This window comes from Antechinus flavipes, chromosome 1 (assembly GCF_016432865.1).
Source record: "Antechinus flavipes isolate AdamAnt ecotype Samford, QLD, Australia chromosome 1, AdamAnt_v2, whole genome shotgun sequence".
NCBI classification, from domain to species: domain Eukaryota; kingdom Metazoa; phylum Chordata; class Mammalia; order Dasyuromorphia; family Dasyuridae; genus Antechinus; species Antechinus flavipes.
In genome coordinates, this window is record NC_067398.1 from 432,100,189 (window position 1) to 432,118,627 (window position 18,439).

General features: G+C 34.0%; 1 protein-coding gene across 2 annotated transcripts in view; it reads right to left on the minus strand.

The window, feature by feature from the left end:
- The window catches only part of CA13 (carbonic anhydrase 13), a 48,132-nt gene that overhangs the window by 18,238 nt on the left and 11,455 nt on the right, over positions 1-18,439 (minus strand). For both annotated transcript variants that reach the window (XM_051969957.1, XM_051969958.1), the window contains exons 3-4: positions 14,007-14,125; positions 601-696 (exon numbers count right to left, since the gene is read on the minus strand). In XM_051969957.1, the coding sequence (XP_051825917.1) occupies positions 601-696; positions 14,007-14,125 (215 nt within the window). The remainder of the gene's footprint in view (positions 1-600; positions 697-14,006; positions 14,126-18,439) is intronic.

Consider the following 18,439-nt stretch of genomic DNA (forward strand, 5'->3'; position numbering starts at 1 on the left):
TGTAGGTGCTGCAGGGGAAAAGGAGGCTATTGGACTCAGTACTCACTTGTGCCTTATCTCCTCTCTTTCTTCCAATTCCAAGTACCCCTTCTCCATGGCTGTGTTATGGGGTCTCAGACAGGGCAAAAGTATTGTCCCTATCAGAACAGGCTGCATTAGAACCCAGGATAATCATGCTACTTTCATAGACATCGTGACAATAAGTGTTACAGAAAAAATTATTTGTCTAACTGAATTCATTGGATGAAGAAAAATGCAAAAATGTAAAAAGCCATTCTCTGTTTAGAGGAACTGGTATTATCTACCATTCATTCCGGGATTCAAAGTGTGGAATTTTACTCTTGGCTATATTTCTGGCTTTTTATATAAGGAAGCTCAGCTAGCAAATGACTTATTTTCTCAGAACTTTGGGTCCTTTTCTTTTAACCTAGAAAATATCTAATAAGTATCAAAGAGCATTAAAAGAATAAATTATAATATAAATTTTTTTAAAATTCAGTTTTGAAAAGAAAAAAGTAAATCTTAAGTCTAATTCAGCATCGAAAGATAATTGGGTGCCTAGCAGACTCAACATTATAAATGAAATCACTTTGTCCTTACTTGTAAAAAAATACCTAAAACAGCCAATCCATCAGGTTCATGAGCTGCCTCAACAAAGCTGGGGTACTTGTCTGAATTCCAGTGAACCACATGGAGCTAAAAAGAAAGGGCATAACTTCAAAGAGTAATAATAACCACAATTAAAAACAATAAATTCTAATTAATTATATTATATGCTAAATATACTCATGTGTATAATTTTAAATGAAGGGCAAATTGAGACATCAAAGTACAATATACTTCCCAACCAAAGTTTGTGATAGTGGCAATACTGGAAAGGACTGACAAAGTTAGAATGTTGAGAACCATGAAAGAGAGAGGAGGAGAGAGAGAAGGGAAAGAAACAGAGGGGAAGAGAGAAGGGAAGAGAGGAAAAGAAAAAAAGGGATGGGAGGAAAAGAGAGGAAGAGAAAACAGGGAAGGGAAGAGAAGACTGGAGGAGAGAAAAAAGGAGGTGAGGGAAAAAGAGGAGGAGAGAAAAAAGGAGAGGAGAGGAAAGGAAGAAAGGAATAGGAGGAAGAGAGGAGCAGAGAAGATAGGAAGAGAGGAGGGGGAGGAAAGAATAAGATCACAAGTTCAAAATAATGCTCTCCACAGAACCTCTCAGAGGAAGTCTCCTGACAGTACTTTCCTTTTTATGACTTAAATCTTTTCACTGACCAAATTCATGATATTACAGGGCAGTTCTGCTGTACTTACATATTTTTTAAAAAGGAAATCCAACAATTTAAACTCATAATAAACCAGTCTTATTCTGTACAAGTGACAAAAGGAAGCTGTTAGAAAAGCCACTGGAAATTCTGATGAGTCCTCTAACCACATGGTGAAAGTATCTGTGTTGGGTGGTTGTATAACCAAAGTAGCCTAAACAAATTGCACAAGTGAAACAAAATACATTTGGATTATATGAGACACACACATATCCTCAGAAAGGGAAGGCTGAGTGGGAGGTCAAAATTGTTTAAATATCTTGGCACCTATATAGAAGTTTATTTAGTAAGCGATAACATCAAAGAGTTAACAAGGAAATAAATAACTTCTTTATGGTCACAAAAATAAATGGAGTTTGTGAATGAAAGACAGCTACTTGTTAATATTATGCTCCTGTTTTTCTCTCAAGAAAAAAACTACAGCATTTTGAAAGATGATAGGAAGCAATGAGAAACATCTTTTAAAAAAAAAAAAAAAAAAGCCCCATCCCTCCCACACCTTGCTTAACTTATAGTAACAGAGTCAAATCAAGTTGGTTGTATGATATAATTTTTATTGCCATACAATGACTCAAACCATGACAAGTTAGAAAGTTCTTCTAAGCTTGTTTTTTTTTTTTTTTAAAAGCAAGGATTGTTTTTCCCAACTGAAAAGTTTTCAGAATTTTTCAAATTATTTTCAATAATAATACTATTCATCTTTGTTTTTACAAACCAACATAACAATGGTGAATGAAATTATGTGTCCTTTGCTTGGAAAACTAAGCTTGCAATCACATTTTTTCTTTATGCAATCATTCATGCTCACTCAACAAAACCCCGTACAAGATCCTGAGAGATAAAATTTAGCTAAGAACTAGTCTCTGTCTTAATGAAATTCTATTCTAACAGGATAATAAACATAAATAATAATACAAAATATTACATGTTTAATGTATTAGAGTTCTATGTCAAGAGACTGCATGTAGGGAAGTAGGATAGGTAGAGATTCATCAGGCAAAGATAGAAAAACATTGAGCATAAAATAATTTCAAATAGAGTTCTAAATGTGGAAGAAGTTATTCATTTAATTTTTCTTTTTTTAATTAACATTATTCAATCAGAAAAAAAACTTTCCCTCCCAAATCCCTTCTCTAACCAACTAAGAAAGGAAAACAAAACTAATTACAAAGTAGAGTCAAACAGAACAAGTATCTTCATTGCCTATATCTCCAACTTCCTATTCCCCACAAAAAAAGTTTCATTTTATATTCTGAGTTTTTCATCATCATTACCTTATGTGGAGGTGGAGAGCATGCTTCATCATTATTCCTTGTAATCCTGGCTGATCATTACGCTGATCAGTGTCCCTAAGTCTTTCAAACTTGTTTCTCTTATAGTACTATGGTCATTGTATAAACTGTTCTCTTGGTTCTGCTCACATTCACTCCTAATCAGTTCATACAAATCTTTCCAGATTTCTCTGAAACCATCTCCATTATTTTTTTTGGACACAATATTATTCTATCATATTATACATAATAATTTATTCCTATGTTCTCCAATTGAGTTTCCAATTTTTTGCCACATCAAACAGAGCTACAAAAAATTTTGAGCATCCTTAATATTTGTTTTGGGCAACTAGATAGCACAGTAGATAGAGTGCTAAGCCCGGAGTAAGGAAGACCTGAGTTCAAATCTAATTTCGGGCACTAATTAGCTAGCTCTCTGATCCTGGGCAAGTCATTTTATTTGCCTCAGTTTCCTCATCTATAAAATGAGCTAGAGAATAAAATGGCAAATTGCTCCAATATTTTTGGCAGGAAAATCCCAAAAAGAATCACAATGAGTCTGGCCTAAATGAAAACAAGTAACAAGAACAAAATCTATTTTCTTCAGAACTAATCTCTCCCTTATTCTACCCTTTCTATGATTCCTCTTTCTCCCTATTCCCTTTTCTCTCATTTCCTTTGTGAGTGAAATCTATTTCTGTAACCAATTACGTGTGTACAAATGTATTTGCACCTCCTTTGACTAGCTCACTGAGGTTCAAGTATCCATTGCTCCCCTAACTCTTCTTCCATATTTTTATAGACTTCTACTTGCACATACTGATTTTGTGAGAAAACTTTTCTTAATCCTCCCCTTGTGTATTCTTCTTCTTTCTATTTCTATTCTTTTAAAATCAACAAGAGATAGCAGAATCACTTCTAGTTGTTCTATCTAATTCCAATTTGATGATAATGTGGCAACTTAGTACTTGAATTCTTTCTTTCTGGCTACTTTCAGTCTTTTTTTTTTTTTTTTTTTTTTCATTCTGCAAGCTCTGGATTATGGCTATGCCGCTCCTTGGAATTTTTGTTTGGGGGTTTCTTTTAGGAAGTTCTCAATGGATTCTATTTCTACTTTGCCCTCTGTTTCTAAAAGATCTGAGCAATTGTCTCTTAAAGTATCTTAAAAATAGGATGTCCACAAACTTTTTTTTCTCATGGCTTTTGAGTTACTCAACAATTCTTAATTTTTTTTTTTACTTAATCTATTTGCCAAGTCAGTTTTTGCTACGAGATGCCCTATATCTATGTGCACAATAAACAACAACTTTTTATTTTCTCATTCTTCCAACTTATTTCTAGACTTTGAGCTTTATATTAAGGTCATTAAGGTCAGGCTCTGAACACTTAGGAAGGGAATATCTGGGTTAGTCCTATTGCTGATTTTTCAGAGAATTTAAGTGTTATCCCAGAATCTCTGGGACAAACAATTGAGGATGAAGACTTAAGAAACTTTCAGTACTTCCAAAGTCTTATCCAAGGCAAAGCCTTATCACTACCCTCCCAGTCTGAGTTTTGCAAACTCCTGACTTGATTTTGGTTCTGAGCAACCAATCCTGAACAATTTCGTTATTCAAATTATTCAAAATTCACAAAAATAAATAAAAACAAAAGAAATATTTAAGCTTTCAATTTGATGAAGATTTGTGGGTTTTATATTTCTAGTTATTGAAGCTAAAAACTCTGCTAAAAGTTTTATTTAAATTATATTTATTGTTGTCTCTTTTATTCTGAAGCAATACCATTTTCCAGTAATATTACTGACATATAAAAAATAGCAAAGAGACCAAGTCATGCCCTAGTGCCCTGAATCTGAATCGATCATTTTAAAACTTTACGTCTGATGATGCAGTCCTACACTAATGCCTTGTGATAGTGGCTGAACTTTTTGATAGTTTTGCCATTGGAGCTCAAGATTTCTTTGTGACCAAGAGTATGAACTTTCTGAGAACCAGTGTAGCTTACTGCAGAAAGACTCATTATTTGTAGGCAGCTGATAAAAGGGTGAATTATTTGGTAACAACTCAAATAATGATGGAAAATATATGGTCCTCAGTGCATGTCTTCCTCCTATCTCTTTGACCTATGTTTTATTAGAGGCAGAAATGGAAGCAGCATGATATAATGGAAATTGGGTTGGATTAGGAGTCAAGATATCTGAGCTCAAATTCTAGCTACTTGCTGTCTATCTTGTACTGCAGGAATCATTAAACTTCTCTGAGTCTCAGTCTCATTATCTTAAAAATAAGGAAGATGTTCTCTAGATTTCTAAGGGTTTTTCTATCTTTCAATCTATGATCCAGCTAAGCAGGACCAAATTGATTAAATATCCCATTAGGTGGTACTTTTTCATGAAAGAGATACTACAAACTAGCCATACAGATCCTGAGCTCTACATCTAAAATTCAGTGCATTGCTAAAATGATCGATTATCTCATGTAGTCATGCTTCTTTTTGTCTCAGGTTCAGGATACAATCAACTCTGGAAACTCTTTAATTCTCCTTTCTGAGGAACCTGTGACCTATCAAGTGAGATAATATTAATACAGTACTTATCACAGTGTCTGCCATATAGCTGGTGCTTAATAAATGCTTATTCCCTTCTACTCCTTTCCCCTCTAGTGCCAACTGTCTCAAGGCCTATAATATTGCAAAGCCTCCTTAATGAAAACCACAATTACTCAGAAGAGTTGATCCTAACTTCACACTAGGAAAGTCATGTGAATGAAGATTTCAATTATCCAGACTATATTATGCAGCTGCATGAATAAGCTGTTGAGTTAGTCCATCAGTACATCGATGTACAAAAGAACCATGAATTGTGCCAAAAATCAGAGAGTTGGAAAAGAATAGGTTAAATAACATTGGCAAAACTATGTAACACTTTTAATGTCTTCTTCCTGAAACAAAAGACCAAAAGATCACTAATTTAAACACCAACATTCTTCTAGTCACTAATACTGTTCCAGTGATACTTTATGTCTCTGATCATAGAATGCCTCAATTTCAAAAATACTGATCTGAGAGTCAACCAAAAGCAATGGAGATTTGCATGGCTGGCATGGATAGCCTGCAGCACACTCACAATAAAGAAAATGTGCAGGAAAAGTAAGGTAAAAGATATAATCAAGGGAATACATGATCAGAAAAGGAAGTGTAGATCATGTAGTAAGAGAACAGGAAAAGCCAGTGGATAGTTTAGGAACTCCCATTTTAACTACATCTTCTCAAAAGTTCTATAGGAAGGACCCCAGTTTGTAGATTGGAGACTCTATTCAGTACTTAAAGGAGAAAATGGACAAGTCACTCAAGAGGTTAAGGTGTTAATAGACTGAAATTTGTAGAAATTTGAATGAAGTATTCATAGCAAAAACAACTGAAGTAATCTATCTGGAGATTGTTCTCTGAAAAGCTTTACAGAACAAATCATATAAAGTAATAAATATTTCTAAGTTTCACTTTTTAATGTAAAAATAAAATATTTATATTTGATCTAGATACAGAGTTCACACACATGACATCAACAGTAAAAGAAGTTCCATCAGCATAGACCAACAATTCATCTGCAACTTATAGTCCTAAAGAACTGCCTGAGGGCATTGAGAAGTTAAGTAACTTGTGCAGTCACACATCTAGTTTACCAGTGGATCTAAAGACACAAAAATCCAGGTTTTCCAGACAGCCTCCTCTCCTCTAAGCCATACTGTCTTTAATTCATAATATTGTGTTTTTTGTATGAATTTTCTTCAGGTACAAGTAAAACATCATAAATTATTAATAAGCAGTAATAGCAAATTAATAAGATGTTTGCCAGCTTTCTGAGTATGTAAAGATCAAAAGATTTGTTTTGTTGTGAAGAGCAAGGCCATGAGATTTTTGCCAAATATCAGGATATTAAGATTTTCTCACAGAAAACATTGCCAAGAGAAGTAAACTTGCTGCTATGTAAGAGTTTATTGGCTGATTTCAAAAGGTATGGACATAAATTAGTAAGGTAAAATTATGTTTATTTATAATTTATGGAAATCAGAAATGGTCAAAAGAAGCCAAAGTCCTAGCTTAGGGAGACAGTTTCAATTAAAACAGCATGTAAAATCTTAAAAACCATGAGTTACAAGCCAAGTTTCATATCTAATTATTTGAATACCTTATCGTCCATAGCACAATAAACTCAAAGTGAATGTGAGCTAAATATTAAAGGTCCTACCATAAAAAATTAGGAGATACTAATATCAGGTACTGATCTGCAACAATTGGCTTGACATTAGTACGTGTCAATTATCTCTGATAAAGGTTCGATATGCCATAAAAACAGAAATAATTAAGATCAAAACATATTATTTTTTCACAACCAAGATTAATCATAATACTAATCAGATCATAATTTATCTAAATATAATATACATCCAAATATGATAAACATAATATTTATGTGTTAGGAATTAAAGTACAGATGTATGCATCTAAAAATTTTTCCTTCCCTAAATGAGCAAAACTGATTTCTGTCAGATTGCATTTAGAGATTTATTTAACTAGAGAATACCAACTTTCTGGAAATTTATCTAACTAGAGAATACTAATCTTCTTAGCATCTGTTCTATAAAGAATTTAATTATTTTTGGAGTAGGTGCTCTCTAAAAATAGAGACATTAATTATTGCATTGAAATAAACTTTAGTACTTAGTTTCCTGGGTTACTTTAATGGTGAAATAAATAAGAAAAGTGAAGAAATTCAAAGGAAAAAAGCCTAAGTGATAAATAGATCCATGTATCATCACAGGTAATTACTTAGTCTTGGTAGATCCCTATTTTATCTTCTGTAAATTGAGGGAATACAACTGGTAGGGAAGTTTCTCTCTCTCTGAGAATTGCCATGTCAGTGGGTAGGGCAGGTCCAGTAGGTAAAAAGGGGCTTGGCCTCTGAGGCAAGAGGTTGTGTCTTGCAGGTATTAAAGAAATTGCTAATAGGTTCCTTGAGATGGCAAGGGATGTGTCCTCTTCTGTTGGAATCCTTACTAACTACTAACTAATCAGAGTTGATCTAATCTTACAAGAAGATGTTTTGGCCAGAACCTGAAACAAGGTACTAAGTAGAACTAATCAAGACAAGGCTTGTGTTCACACCTTTACTCACTGGAGTCCACAAGTATGCTAGCTTCACAAAGTACACTTTCTACTTTCAGGGAGTTCACACCTCCCTTAAAGCTCATTGGGCCAGAGAGCACTATGGGAGAAAACCCATAATCCCATTCTCTCAGAAGAGGCAGATAAAAGGCCAGCGATGAGGGATCTATGGCAGAATACATTTTTTCCTCTTGGCTGGCTGATCGCGCTGGACTCGAGAGGAACGACTCTGGTGCAGAGAACACTTTAACGGATTTCAGTGGAGCTACGCCAGAAGCCCTCTCTCCGTGGCAAGTTGGTGGCTGGGCTCCCTGTCTTGATTGGAGGCAGAAGAAAGCAGAGGCAGAGGCTGAAGGACAGAACCTTTGGATTTGGAGACATCCGAAGGGCTCCAAGCCTCTAAACCGGCTTTGCCTTGAGAAGAACAGGAACTCCAACATTTGAACTCATAACACTCTTCCTAGATCTCCACCTAGGACACAGCATTAACTCCAGGTGTCTCCCTTCTATGAATCCACCTATGCAATAATAAATGGGGTAGGCACAGAGTAATTCTGGAAAAGAATAAGTATAAGCAGCTAGCTTTGAATCAAACTTGGAGAGAGATACAGACACTCATATGCCCACTTGTTCTTTCATGCTCTTGCTTTTGCTTCCTGCTAACCTCTGTTGAGATTACTAATAAAGAGAGGTAGTTTTGCACCTCAAGATCAGCTCATCTTCCTGTGTATCCAGGAATATCCCGGAGACAGGTGTGTATGGCCCTGGCAATCAAGATAGTGTGCACAGATGGTCAGGTACATACAACTAAATGTCTAAATTTCTACACCTGTGACCTAATACCTAATTGAAAGGCTAGGGGAGAGAAGGAGTTAAGAGTGCAACCAAAATGAGTTGGAGAATCTAAACATTTCAGATGATTCAGAAGCACTAACATGGCTATCTGGGTCTCAGCATTTTATCTCAGAGATTACTAATTCACATGAGCTACTAATTAGGTTTTTAAAATAATTTTTGGTCACCTTTTGCTTTACATGATCATATTTTCCAGTATATGCTTTCCCCTTTCCCATGTCTTATAATAAAGAAGAAAATTGAAAAAAAAATTAAGCAAAACTAAACAAGACATTGAAAAAGTCTGACATTGTAAAAAATGTTGCACACCCATAGTCTCCCATCTTTGCAAAGAAGTAAAGGAGATCTCTTTTCGGATCTCTTCTTTAGAGCCCAATTTGGTCATAATGATTTCAAAGTATTCAATACTAATTGTGTTGTCCTTTCCGTTTACATTGTTGAAAGCATTGATCCAGCAATTTTGAAAGGGAATTTGGAACTACAAAAAAGTAACAAAAATGTCTAATACTCTTTGTACTGGTGGATATACTCAAGAAAATCAAAGACAGAAAAAAAGACCACACATACACTAAAATATTCATAATAGCACTTTTGGGGAAGACTGCAAAGAATGGGGAACAAAGTAGATATCTATCAACTGGGCAAAACCAAAAATATTCTGGGACATAAATGAAATGAAATATTCTGCATCATAAGAAATTATAAACATGAAGAATTCAAAAGAATCAAGGAAAATTCTATACTCGATGCAGTAAGACAATATAAACAAAAAGGAAAAAAGTTAACACTGAAGCATAATGACCAAGCTCTGGAGTAGTAATAATAAAATATACCTTTTCCCTCCCTTTACAGAAGTAGGGGACTATAGGAATGTAATATTACATCTACTGTAATGAATGATGTACTGATTAGTTTTAGTGCACTGCTCTCTTCATAGTTCTTTTTTTAATTTTGTTACAATGGCTAGCATGAACCATATTCTAAAATAAGTGATTTTAAAACAAAAAATCAATAAAATTATTAAAAATTAAATGTGCTATATACATTTTTATTCTTTCTTTAAAGAACAGATCATAATTTATTTGAGAAAATTTTAAAAAAGATGTTCTGAACCAGTTATGATCTTGAGTAGATGTCAATACACAATGAATTCCTCAAGACTAAAAGGAAATGAGGAAAATTTATTTTTGTCTCATTGCAACTGCTCTATCTTGCCTGAATTGTATTCCAGTTAATTTATTTTCACTTGGACAAATCCTATATATATCATACAACTTCTCCAACTTTTTCTAATCAAGTTGAACACCATCAACTTTGTTATTATAAATTAAATCAATCTTTCTTGTTGTCACATAGCTACATCCCAATCAGAAATCTGGAAAAATGAAAGTATGCATCAATTAATAAATAATACACATATACATACATTTATATATATATATATATATGCATACATATATACATGTGTATATATATATATATATATATATATATATATATATATACATACCCTCATAATGACAATAAAGAAAGTAACTGTCAAAACTTTCTGATATGCAAGAAATATATCCCTGAAACAATGATGATTCCAACAATATTTCTAATTAAATGAACCTGGATTTCAAGTTATATTTGTAAAGGCATAATGAATGAGTAGGAAAAGATAGTTGATAATTTTCTGAGAAATGGAACTTTATTTTTGATAGCACATACTCGATGTGCAATGGTTACAGCATTTTACTATACATTAATGACTATGTTCACTATGGAGAAGACCAGCCCAAACAAAAATAAATAAATAAATAAGCTTTCATTCTGGTGCCCTCTTTCTCCTTTCTTTAAATATCCTAATAAGGACTCTTAAGCTGTCCTAGTTCCTTGCTGTGACAGAAGAAAGCAAATTAACAAAGTTCCTCACATTAAGATCTTAGGGATTTAACACAGTACCCCTTTTATGAACAGTTCCATTGTATCAATGCAACATCTACTTATTCCTAAAATGAACTTTTTCATGTAATAAAGAAAAATTATTAGGCAAAACATTATATAGCAATCATTTCTAACCACATATGTAACATTCTCCACTCATTGCCTTTCATCTCTCTATTGAGAAGAATTGTGTAATTGATCATTTGTCTTCTAGTACCAAGATTAGTCACTGCATTTCATCTAAGTTTTGCAGCCATTAAGCACTGAATAAGCATTCATAAATGTTATATTTGATCTCACAGCACAGATAAGAACAAAGATTTGGATTTGAGATATATAAGAAAATGGTCTTTTGGAATTAGTACAACTTATATAAGATATAGCAAACAAGCAAAATCAAAGCATATACATATACACACACTATGGTAATATGGAGATTAAGTCACATACCCAGAGCCAGGGTCGTTTATTTAAGGAAAGGAGACATTCACAGTATGAAAGATTTCAGTTTCAGTACACAGTAGAAGGTAGGATATGAGGGAAAGTTTTATACTTTAAATATGGGTTTGGTTGAGAGTAAGTTAATCAATTCCAAATATGAGAAGGGGCATTCCTAAATCAGACCCATATATGGTGGGGAAACTCTCAGGGTTACTTAACTGATACCAGATATGAGTCCTAAAGAAGACCAGAAATTGAATAAGGGTTTGAGTTGGTAACTGAGAAGCCACAAAACCACTGCCAATAGTGGAGCCTTAACCAATTAGAAGCTATGATCATTTTCATGCTTGACCAGAGGCAGAATGAGTTGGACAGAAATTGTGTGTGTGTGTGTGTGTGTGTGTGTGTGTGTGTGTGTGTGTGTGTAAAAACAGAGTTTTTCAGAGATAAATAAGGTAAAGATTTTTTTCTTCCACTCAATATTTTTCTTCTTATTCCATTTTTTTCCCCTTCTTTTGTGATTGCCTCTGTTTCTTGTTTGGTTATAAATTTCCATCCCCCAATATCAGTTGTAAACTATAACTGTTCTTAAATGTTGTATGTGTGTCTAGTATACATTGAGAGCTTATTGTTTACTGACTTGACTGCTTGTCAAGATAGTATTAGGATATATCCTGTTTTCCAGAGCTAAGGCCTAACAAGCAGGTGGTGCTTTGAACTTGTCACTAATCCTTTGCACTCACTATCTGGATAATCTCAGCCACAGCAAAATCCAAAAACTGTTTCACATAATTATTGTATTATTTTGATGAACACCAAGTGCTCCCTAAGCTTAGACAAGTACCTCCAGTCCAGTCATGAAGCTCTATCATGACTCAAACTTATCTCACTGTTGCCGTTACCTTTCACCATCAGAGCTACAACTTGTTGTGTAGCCACTGGTATAAGTATTGAGATTTGTCCACACTGAGACAGGGTCTCCAGCACATACCTAATTTTATTCAAGACATTTCCCTCCCTATAGAAAATGAACTTCTGTCTTAGTCTCTACATAATTGTTCTTGCTTACTCAGTCTGTTCAGCTCCAGGTCAAGAGATCTGGTCCAGATGACACTAGTTTGATCTATTTTTGTATTTTTTAACCTGTAAATAGCTTTTACCTAACTGCTTTGTAGTATAGTTTAAGACCTGATAATATTAGGCCCCCCTTTATTTTTGTTATTATTGTTATTTCTCTTGTGATCCTAATTTTTGTTCCTAAAACATTTTGTTATCATTTTGCTAGTTCTATAAAGTAATCCCTAGAAAATTTGATTGGTATAGCACACTAGGTCTGCAATTTAATTTAAGTAATTTCTAAGACAACTCTGAGATACCACTATACACCGCTCAGATTCGCTAAGATTGGAAAAATAATGACGAATGTTGGAGGGGATATGGGGAAACTGGGACACTGATGCATTGTTGGTGGAGTTGTGAATGGTTCCAGCCATTCTGCAGAGCAATTTAGAACTATATTCAAAAAGCTGTCAAACTTTGCATACCCTTTGATCCAGCAGTGCTACTACTGGGCTTATACCCCAACGAGATACTAAAGAAGGGAAAGGGATCTGTATGTGCCAAAATGTTTGTGGCAGCCCTGTTTGTAGTGGCCAGAAACTGGAAAATGAATGGATGCCCATCAGTTTGGAGAATGGCTGGGTAAATTGTGGTATATGAATATTATGGAATGTTATTGTTCTGTAGGAAATGACCAGCAGGATGAATACAGAGAGGCGTGGAGAGACTTACATGGACTGATAAGTGAAATAAGCAGAGCCAGGAGATCATTTTACACTTCAACAGCAATGCTATATGAGGATCAATTCTGATGGACATGACTCTCTTCAACAATGAGAGGATTCAAATCAGTTCTAACTGATCAGTAATGAACAGAACCAGCTACACCCAGAACTCTACACCAGCTACAACCAGGGAAATGAGTGTGGACCACAACATAGCATTTCCACTCTGTTATTGTTTGCTTGCATTTTTGTTTTTCTTCCCAGGTTATTTTTATCTTTTTTCTAAATCCGATTTTTCTTGTGTGCAAGACAACTGTATAAATATGTATACATATATTGTATTTAACATATATTTTAATATATTTAACATGTATGGGACTACCTGCCATCTAGGAGAAGGGGTGGAGGGAAGGAGGGGAAAAATTGAAACAGAAGTTTTTACAAGGATCAATGCTGAAAAATTACCCATGCATATGTTTTGTCAATAAAAAGCTATAATAAGAAAAAATTTATGTAATTTCATCATTTTTATTACATTGACCCAGATCAACTATCAACAATAAATATCTTTTCAATTATTTAAGTATATTTTAATTTTTATAAAAAGTATTTTGTATTGTGGCTTTACTTATATATGCTCTGCATGTGTCTTGGTAATTGAAATCTTAAATGTTAGATTGTGCATTCTGTAGTTATTTTAAATGGTATTTTTCTTATCATTTCCTCCAAATTTCTGTAAGTACTATATAGTGATGCTCATGTTTTTTGTAGATCTATTTTTGCATCCCATACTTAAGTTATTAATCACAACTTGTTCTCCAGAGTTTTCTAAAGAATTATATCCTACTGCAACATATTTAACATATACAGGACTGCTTGCCATCTAGGGGAGGGGGTGGAGAGAGGGAGGGGAAAAATCAGAACAGAAATGAGTGCAAGGGATAATGTAAAAAAATTACCCTGGCATGGATTCTGTCAACAAAAAGTTATTATAAAATAAAATTTAAAAAAAATTAAAAAAAAAAAAAAAGAATTATATCCTCTGAAAATGGGAATAATTTTGTCTTTTTCTTGCCAATGTTTATGCTTTTAAGTTCCTGGAGAGAATGCTATCGAACCCAAAGGTAAGATTGCTGGAATTGAAGACACTGTGGCACCTGGATTGAGCAAGAAAATCTTCTTACCCTCAAATATACCAAATGGAGAAATACCCTCTCTATATTCAGTCCTGAATATATACTTAGATGTCTTACCTCTGCTGCATATTTCATTCCATCTACTGCATGCTCAGAGCCCTGATCGTCAGTGGAGCCCCAATGAAGGTGAAATTGCCGTAGTCTGTAAATTCCAGTGAGGGGACCTCCTCTCAGAACTAAAAAACAATAAAAATTATATCGTTAAAGAAACAGGATTCTTTTTTGCAATCTCAAAGATCGATGACTTAAAAGGCTACAGAGTCTACACAGTAACTTTTTAAAGAACAAGAAGGAATGTTTTTCCTTGTTTAAATACAATGGAAGTAAAAATGGATGAAGAAGTTAAAAATCAAAATCAGAAACAGGAATCCTTAAATCTGAACTAAGTCATTCTCTTAGAACTTTGGTTCAGTTATCTTTAAAAATGATGCTGTAACATATCTAACATATATAAAACTGCTTGCCATCTAGGGGAGGGGGTGGAGGGAGGGAGGGGAAAAATCGGAACAGAAACGAGTGCAAGGGATAATGTTGTAAAAAAATTACCCTGGCATGGATTCTGTCAATATAAAGTAATTATTAAATAAAAATTAAAAAAAAAAAAGAAAAAAAAAATGATGCTGTAAGGTTAGCTCTTTTTTTCATTGAGATGGAAGACTCTCAAAGCATTTCTTCCCTCCACCCATTATTCTGATATAAACACATAAGGAAGAGATGGTTATGGCAAAATTCACTCTTTAAAAAATAATTAATTTGTTATTAGGTAGTACCTGGTCCCCTTGAAGGAATGACACAGAATCAGAGAATTTTAGCACTGGAAGAATACTTTCATCTAGTCCAACCTTCATATGTTACAGACTCTAAAGTCAGAGCAATAAACTGTATAAAGGAGAGCAGTCCCATCACAATTCTTCTACCTTGAGCAGACTTAAAAGAAAATGTGAGTAGCGAAGGTGGAAGAGATAGAAATACCATAAGCACTATTGAGCCCCTGTCAAAAACCATTTGTCTAATTGTGAGAGAAAAAGGTGACAAAGAATTCACTTAAAAATTCACTTAAAGTCATTCTCCTATTAGAGTATAAAATACAATCACCATATGTGATAATAAAAATTACTAATAAAGGTACCAGGATTAATTGCATACTAAAAGAAAAAAGAATCAAGAAGAATAAATCTATTTTTTTTTCTTGCCTGAGACATTTTCTTCTTTTTGCTTCAAGTGGGAAAGCAGGAATTCACAGTGACAATTATAGAGATTTACTTGTTCTAAGTCACTTTTCCCTTACTCAGTAGGACTCTGTGTTTCAAGTTTAATATTTGTAACTAATAAGTGCTGATTTTAAAAATTCCTCACAATTGAAAGAGCTTATATTTATAGACTATGGTTTGAGAATATTTAATCAGCTTTGAGAAGGGGCCAACTGGCAAGGCTTTACATTCATTTTCTCAGATGTTGTCACAATAAAGAAGATATCAATCTCCCAGAGCCTTCTCAGTAGTGGCAGGCACAAGAAGCCTAAAAATTAATAATTTTTAACCTTATATATTAGAAAAAAGGACTCCATTCTTTCTCACTCTTTTAGACAGCTGTATTTCCACAATGCAAATATATGATAAAAATCTGAGTATACGTCTAGAACTTTTAACAAAGTACTTTTGAAAGTCATTTATAGGGCAATTGATTTTATAAAAAACACATTTTCCTAAGTGAAATAACAGTCTATCTAAGTAGAGTACTTTGCAAAGTGAAGCTGTCAAATACTAAGAGGCAATGAAATACTTCATGGAAAGTGATCAACAGAGATATTATTTCTCTACTTCCTGTAGCATAATAAGACCCTAGCTAAACCATAAAACCATTCACTGGGCAGATAAAAAGATTACAGAGTTTAAATAATAATTGCGGAATGAACTTTAAAAAAAGGAGATGATAAGTTGGTCCAGGAGAGTGGGAAAGTGATAGAACAAAAACACATTTCTAAAATAAGTCAAGTTCAGAATCTAGGCTTGAGGTAGGATGTGTACTACTTGATTACAGAACAAAAACTGCCACAGAAGGCCACTGACTGAGCCTTGAATTTGAGGATTTTAGCCCAGATATGCAGATATTTTATAATCAGCAAGAGTACAGCTATGAAGAACATGACTAATGTAGATATCCTTCAGAATAAAGAAACAAAAAAAAAAAAAAAAAAAAGAGTAAGACGAGCTTCTTAATTATCTGGCTATAATACAAAATAAAACTACAGCAAGGCAGTTTTAAGATAATAAATTAAGAAAAGTCAGTCAATATTTGATTAATACTTATCGAATCTAAGGGATGTCCTAAGTTGTCTTCAAGGAGCTTACAATCTACAAAGGAGATGACATGTATATAAATAAGTGCATAATAAGAGAACCCAGGATACCTTTTTAGGACTGAAGGAAAAAACAACAAAATAACAATGAAGGTTTATAGACCTTAGGGAAGAGTTGTCCCCCCCACCCCCATCCCCTCAAAAAAACCCAACATAGAATAGAACATGAATGTAGAAAAACAAACCCAAGTTTCCTCATTACTGGAACTCTATCCAGGACAGTAGTATCTTTTAAATAGTATTTTATTTTTCCAATATATGCAAAGATAGTTTTCAACATTCATCTTTGCAAAACTTTGTGTTCTAAAATTTTTTCCCTCTCTCTTCCACTCCCCTATTCACAAGATAGTAAACAATTTGATATAAATTAAACATGTGCATTTCTTCTAAACATTTGTCCATATTTTTTATTCTATGCAAGACAAAAGGGAAACAAAAACCACAAGAAAGAAAACAAACAAACAACGACAAATTCTGTGCTTTTTCTCACATCCAGTCTCTATAATTCTCTCTCTGGATGCAGATGGCACTTTCTATCACAAGTTTTTTGGAAATGCCTTGAATCATCTCATTGTTGAAAAGAGTCAAGTCCATCACAGTTGATTACCACATAATCTTGTTGCTGTGTACAATGATCGCTTGGTTCTGCTCACTTCACTTAGCAACAGTTCATGTAAGGTCTTTCAAGGCTTCTCTGAAATCAATCTGCTCATTATTTCTTACAGAACTATAGTAATATTCCATTATATTCATATACCATATACCATATATATATATACACACCATAACCCATTCAGCCATTCCCCAACTGATGGGCATTCATTACTTTCCAGTTCCTTGCCACTATAACATTGGACTACTGCAAACATGTTTGCACATGTGGGTCCCTTTCCCTCACTTTCTGATCTCTTTAGAATACAAGCCCAGTAGAAACACTGCTGAGTTAAAGAATATGCACTTTGGGCACAGTTCCAAATTGCTCTCCAGAATGATTGGATTACTTCACAACTCTTATCAACAATGTATTAGTGCCCCAGTTTTCCCACATCCCTTCCAACATCTATCATTATCTTTTCTTGTCATCTTAGCCAATCTGAGAGGTATGTAGTGGTACCTCAGAGTTGTCTTAATTTGTATTTCTCTGATCAATAATGATTTAGAGCACCTTTTCATATGACTAGAAATGGTTTTAATTTCTTCATCTGAAAATTGCCTGTTCATATCCTTTTACCATTTATCAATTGGAGAATGGTTTGTATTCTTACAAATTTGAGTCAATTCTCTATACATTTTAGAAATGAAGCTTTTATTGGAACCCTTGAATGAAGAAGTTTTTTATCCAGTTTATTGCTTCCCTTCTAATTTTGTCTGCATTGGTTTTGTTTGTACAAATCTTTTTAATTTAATATAATCAAAATCATCTATTTTGCATTCAATAATGTACTCAAGTTCTTGTTTGGCCACATATTCCTTTCTTTTCCACAGATCTGAGATGTAAACTATCCTTTGTTCTTCTAAATTGCTTATAATATCACTCTTTATGTTTGAATCATAAATCCATTTCAACTTTATCTTGTATAGGGTGTTAAATGTTGGTCAGTATCTAGTTTCTCCCATGCTATTTTCCAGTTTTCAGGACAGCAGTGAAAGTCAAAGAGAGAAAACAGATCTTTTCAAAAAAGTAATCCATCAGAGAGGTGAAGGGATCTCTAGCCCATGGATTTGGACATGGATCCTTTCTTATATCCTTAAATGTGTAACAATGGAAATTATTAGATATTTTGAAGCCTTGTAAGCCTCGTTATCTGTAAGGGGGGCCGTTGACTACCTTTAGGCAAGTACCATATGCTGAAGTTTTCAAGTTATATTTCAATGGCAACAATAAGCCAAGTAGCCTGCATATTCTGCTGGGAAATAGATAGTCATAGCACTTAAGTACCAGAAGAGATAAAAGAGATCATATGGTATCATTCCCTTTACAGATGAGAAAAATGAGGCCTAATGAGGTTAAATGACTATACCAACCCCTGGAAAAGAAGTCAGGTTCCCTGACACTCATTCTGCTACTCACTTTGCCACCATTTCTTCTCTAATAGCACTGTATTTCAGTAACATTCACAGTAACCACAAT